General features: G+C 49.4%; 1 protein-coding gene across 1 annotated transcript in view; it reads left to right on the forward strand.

Annotated features, from left to right (window-relative positions):
- The window catches only part of FA2H (fatty acid 2-hydroxylase), a 55,184-nt gene that overhangs the window by 47,346 nt on the left and 1,703 nt on the right, over nt 1-6,135 (forward strand). Inside the window, exons 5-6 of the mRNA XM_081217250.1 lie at nt 2,992-3,164; nt 4,520-4,772. Coding sequence (XP_081073376.1) covers nt 2,992-3,164; nt 4,520-4,772 — 426 coding nt within the window. The remainder of the gene's footprint in view (nt 1-2,991; nt 3,165-4,519; nt 4,773-6,135) is intronic.

Raw genomic sequence — 6,135 nt, forward strand, 5'->3', positions numbered from 1 at the left:
CAGAAAGATGCACACAGGCGCATCGTTTGGGATACCATGTCAATAGGTTCACTCTGAAATCCGATCAAGGACTCTGGGTATTCATAAACCTCAGAATGGGAACTTACGGGGTTACAGATTCAAAAATAGAGTGGTCACCAATGTCATAGGCCACAGCCAAGTTAGAGACGAATTGAAAAAAATTACTACGCTCTGGCAAGAAATACATCACAAATGGCCTTTGCAGTTCTTTGTAGAAGACAGACTTTAGGGACTTGAGCGAATGGGAAGAGGTGAAGTAGATTTGAGTCTAGCCAGCCTTTTCAGTAGGTTTGGCTCTGAAGGTACTGCATCTATGATGGGGAAGTCTTAAAGATGAGCAGAAGAGCCAGTGGAGGAGAAGCTGAAGATGCCCAGAGTGGTTGGTTGGGATGGAGGGGCCGGAGGGGAGGCAGCCTGAGGGCTGTGCACTACCTAGCGGGATGAGCTGGACAAGTAATGTAAGTTGTCTGTAATTCCACATCCTCACTCACATGGGCAGTGCCAGTGCTTCCCTCGAGAGGCTGGAGTGAGATGAAATGTGAAGTAACCCATGTAAAGCACTTGAGTGGCACCTGGCATGAAGGGTGCCTCAATACACATCTGCTGCTGCTATTATTATTATTATTATTATTATTATTATTATTATTATTATTATTATTATTCTTGCCACCATCCAGTGCCCAGGTACCTCGGTACACACTTCTTCTCTGAGGAGCAAGAAGGAAGTTTCAGGGTTGGGGCACAATCAGGTGTGGTTGAAGGTGGGCGGATGTGAAGGAGCTGTCCTCCCCCACCTTCCTTTCTTCCACCCCAAGGCGTCTTTTCTCAGTGAAGTAGGAGGCTGGGTGGAAGGAACGGGGGATGTTTGAGGGCAGTGGGGAGGGAGCTGAACCTGGAGACATAAAAGGATCACCAGGCAGTGTTTGAGGTCTAGCTGAGGTTGAAGGCGCCAGACCCATGGCTACACATGTCTCCTCTGTGTTCAGCAGCTTGCGTGTGGAGTGGAGAAATAGGTTCTTGTGTTGATCCCGGCTTGGGAGGTCATGGGGACAGCTGAGGTCAAAAGAGAATGGCTAGCTTTAGAAAACAGTTTGGTAGTTTCCCCAAAAGTTAAACATAGTTGCAGTAGGTGACAGCAATTCCACTCCTAGGCGTATACCCAAGACAACTGAAAACATACGTCCACACAAAAAATCACACATGAATGTTCATAGCAGCATTATTCATAATAGCCAAAAAGTAGAAGCAACCCAGCTGTCCATCCGCTGATGAGTGGATGAACAAATGTGGTGCATCCATATTAATAAGGAATATTATTCAGCCTTAAAAAGGAATGAAGTTCTGATACGTGCTACAACGTGGATGAACCTTGAAAATATTGTAACTAAAAGAAGCCAGTCACAAAAGACCACATACTGTATGAGTCCATTGATACAAAATATCCAGAATAGGCAAATGCAATAGACAGAAAGTAGATTAGGGGATTCCTGGCTCTGGGAAATGGCAGGGGTTGGAGGAAATGCACAGTGACTGCTAATGGGTAAAGGGTTTCTTTCTGGGGTGATAAAAATGTTCTAAAATTATGGTGATGGTTGTACAACTCTGAGTGTACTAAAAACCATTGAACTGTACACTTTAAATGGGTGAATTGTAAGATATGTGAGTTATATTTTAATAAAGCTGCTCTTTTTTAAAAGAGAGAGCAAGTATAGCCAAAGCAATAGCTTGTGGAGAAAAGAAGTAGAACTAAGAGGGTGAGCATAGACATGAAGAAAACTGTGACAAAAGCTCAAGTGTCGGTGAAGTCAAAGAATGGATGAAGTAGAGAAAAGAAAGGAGAGCCGGAAGGACTGCAGGCTGTCCTCCGAGGGCTGGGCGTGGGGAACCTCACACTTCACGATAATTACATCTCTACAGTCTTCTGGTCTCCGGGCTAATCATCTTCAGGTTTTTCACATCTTCCTCATATGCTATGATTTTAAGTATTGTTCCTGAACCTATCTCTCCTTAGGTTTTCCTGGCCCTCCTGGCCCCCCAGTCCCTGGTGGTTAACATCTTCCACCAATAGCCCCCCAGCTCTGCTGGCTTCATCAGGATCGTCCCTCCCTCTCCTCCATGCTGCTGGGGCAAGGTCACTTTTTCCTGGTGTCTTAGTCCATTCAGCGTGCTATAACAAAACATCACAGACTGGGTGGCTTGTAAACAACAGAAATTAATTGCTCACGATTCTGGAGGCTGGAAGTCCAAGATCAGGGTGTCAGCATGGTCAGGTGAGGGCCCTCTTCTAGGTCAAAGACTCATTGTATCCTCACATGGCAGAAAGCGGAAGAGTTCTCTCGAGCCTCTTTTGTAAGGGAATTAGTCCTATTCACCCCATGACCTAATCACCTCCCATCACCTTGGGGGTTAGGTTTCAACATATGAATTTGAGGGAACACGTTCCGACCATAGCACCAGGTAAAGGTCCAGTGCTGGCCATAGCTGTTCCTCTTACAGTCCCTTTAAGGAAGATCTCAGATGTCTAGCCAAATCTTACTCTGACACCAAAGCCAGACAAAGACACCACAAGAAAGAAAACTACAAACTAATATCACTGACGAATATAGATGCAACAATCCTCAACAAAACACTAGAAAACTGAATCCTAGAACACATTAAAGGATTATACACCACCACCAAATGGGATTTATTCCAGAATGCAAGGGTGGTTCAACATCTGAAATCAATGTAATACCCCACATCAATAGTCCTCTGTGAGGACTCCTCCTAAGCCCAACATAGCTCGTCACAGCCTCCTTCCCATTTTGATTCAAAGGCCCTAATAGTGGGGCTAGGCCCCATAGCTGCTGGGCAGAGGGCAGCAGCTCCTAAGGTGACCAGGGCCTTGAGACAGGATCTCTGGAGCTACCAGGCACTGCTGTGCCCCGGGGCTGTCTGCCCTGACCTTGCCTCTCTCCTGCCCCTCTGCAGAGTACTCAGTAGCCATGCCTGAGTCCACGTTCCCGGCCCTCTTCATGCTGGGGCTGCTCCTCTGGAGCCTCGTAGAGTACCTCATCCACCGCTTCCTGTTCCACATGAAGCCCCCCAGTGACAGCTCTTACCTCATCATGCTGCACTTCGTCATGCACGGCCAGCACCACAAGGTGAGCAGGGCAGGCTCTCACCCGGGTCCCTGCCACTGTGACCCACCCGTGGGAGCTGCCCATCATGGTGGGAGTCAGGTTGAGAGCGAGGGGAAATCAAGGGCGTGTGCCTGGGTCCTAACCTGCCAAAGACTAGTGAGCATGTGTGTCCAACTTTAATCCTCACAGCAACTTCATTCCTTCATTTATTCATTCATTCAGTAAATGCTCACTTAAGTGCTCACTATGTGCTGGGCACTGTTGTAGACACCATTGAACAAAACAGTCAAGAATCACTGCCCTTGTGGAGCTTCATTCTGAAGATGTGCTACAGTTCTCCCCATTCCACAGACTGGCAGACTGAGGCTTGGGGAAATAAAGGAACTAAGGAATTCACCCAAGGTCACACCTGGATGTTGTCCCCTGTGGAATCCAGAGTCTGTGCTCTCAGCCATCCACCCCCCATGGGGCTCCTCAAGGGCAACATGATGGTCCCAGCAGCTGGGATTGGAAGCCAGGTCTGCCCAGAGGAAGTTGTGTCCCCCTGCTGCTTCTCTGTCCCTGCACCGTGCTGTTCTCAGCCTGTCCCAGGGTCTCCATCCTCCCCCCTCCCTTCCTTCCTTCTTTGCCCTGGAGCTGGTGTTCTGGCACATGGCCAGCAAGTCCTGTTGCTCCTGGTCAGAGGGGAGGGAGGCCCACATCAGTATATTGCTCTTTCTCTGTCACCTGATTTCTCTCTCTCCTCTTTCAGCCCAGAGAGGGTCTCTCCTCAGAATACTCACACAGTCTCTAAAATCTTACCTGTCTGCCAGGCCCTTGGCTTGTGGAACTCCAGAGCCAAAGACTAGGTTCTTTTGTTGTCTGGTTCACTGTGACAACACCCCCTTGGAACAAAGAAGGCCACCTGGGGTGGGGGACCTGCCTGTTAACACTTCCAGGATCATCTACCATGTGCGCCTTCATCACCCTCAGGCCTTGTCCAGGTGCCCCGCCTGGTACTTGGGGTGGGGGGTTGGGCCTCCTCTCTAGCACTGAACAAATTCCAGAGCCACAGGGGCCTCTTGAGCATAAAGAGGGGCTCTGCTCTGTGAGCATCCTGCCCACATCACACCCACCCCTGTTTTCTTGGCCGGTTTTCCAGGTCCCATCCTGGCTTGGAAATTGGGGGTGGGACAGGCTCTCCAGAGCTTTTAGGCTTGGTGGCCCACCCTCCCCAAAGCCACTGAGGGTGCCAAGCCTACACCCTCCCTGGACTGTCTGGGCTGCTCCGCCCCATCCCCCATGGGAGCACCTCTGGGCTGGCATGCTGTGTGTGACCACAGTCAGGCCCTGGGGCCCCGGGCTGCGTCCTGACACATGAACCCCTCCATCCACAGGCACCCTTCGACGAGTCCCGCCTGGTCTTCCCCCCTGTGCCAGCCTCTCTGGTGATAGCTTTCTTCTACATGTTCTTACGGCTTATCCTGCCCGAGGCGGTGGGGGGCACTGTGTTTGCAGGGGGCCTCCTGGGCTACGTCATCTACGACATGATCCACTACTATCTGCACTTCGGCTCCCCGCACAAGGGCTCCTACCTGTACAACCTGAAGGCCTACCATGTCAAGCACCACTTTGCAAATCAGCAGTCAGGTGAGGACCTGCCGGTGCCTCCCCGCTTCTCGTTTGTTCATTTCTTATGTGACAGCTACCCGTGAGCTTCTAGCCAGGGCCAGGCACGGTTCTGGGGATACACAGTCAGCAAGGCAAGCGTGGAACTCCCATCCTCGTCCCTGGGGCAGGGGGCTGTGCAGAGACAGACAAACAAGGAAACCAGTAAATAGCAAAGACCATTTCAGGCAGTGAAAAGTGCCACAAAGAAAATAAAGCAAAGTGATGTTACAGAAACCATGTCAGCGGGGGAGGGGACCCACACTGTTTAATAATATAGAATGTGAGTCACAGATGGGATTTTACATTTTCTGGTAGCCACATTAACAAGTAAAATTAAACCAATGAAGTTAATTTTAATAATGTAGTTTATTAAGCCTAATACAACCAAAATATTATCATTTCAATGTGTGATCAATATAAAAATTGTTGGGAATTCCCTGGAGGCCCAGTGGTTAGGACTCAGTGCTTTCAGCCTGAGGACTCAGCCTGCCGTGGGCCCAGGTTTGATCCCTGGTTGGGGAACTGGGATCCCTCAAGCCGTGCGGCGTGGCCAAAAAAAAAAAAAAATTGTGGGCCTCCCTGGTGGCGCAGTGGTTGAGAGTCCGCCTGCCGATGCAGGGGATACGGGTTCGTGCCCCGGTCTGGGAGGATCCCATATGCCGCGGAGCGGCTGGGCCCGTGAGCCATGGCCGCTGGGCCTGCGCGTCCGGAGCCTGTGCTCCGCAACGGGAGAGGCCACAACAGTGAGAGGCCCGCATACCGCAAAAAGAAAAAAAAAAAAAAAAAAAAAAAAAAAAAAAAAAAATTGTTAATGAGAAATTTTACTTTCTTTCCTTCTATTAAGTCTTCAATATCCGGTGTGTATCTCGCACTTACAAGCCCGTCGCCATTCAAGGGCTAAATGTTCATTGGAAATACATGATCCATATTTAGAGTTTATAAAATTTACAGTCAAAAAGGTAGATTCACATACATGAGTTGCTCCAAACGTGCCTAAAGGTTTTCCAGTAACTGAATCGAGTATAGCTTTTTACATTGAAATGTAAGTTAATTAAAATGAAATGAAATTGGGCATTTAGTCCCTCCATAGCTCAGGCCACATTTCCAGTGCTCAGGAGTCACATGGGCTAGTGGCTACCCTGCTGGACAGCAGAATGCTAGCTAAAGTGGTCCAGGAAGGTGTCACTGCAGAGACGTCATTAGAGCTGAGACCTGAATTAGGAGAAGCCAGCAATCCAATGTCTGGAGAAAGAGCACCCCAGGAGCAACAGGTGCGAAGCCTTGAAGCAGGATGAACTTGGCATCTTCAAAGAGAAGGAGGCGGCTGGAGTGTGAGGGAGAG

The sequence above is a fragment of the Mesoplodon bidens genome (assembly GCF_964165515.1).
Source record: "Mesoplodon bidens genome assembly, chromosome: 18".
NCBI classification, from domain to species: Eukaryota; Metazoa; Chordata; class Mammalia; order Artiodactyla; family Ziphiidae; genus Mesoplodon; species Mesoplodon bidens.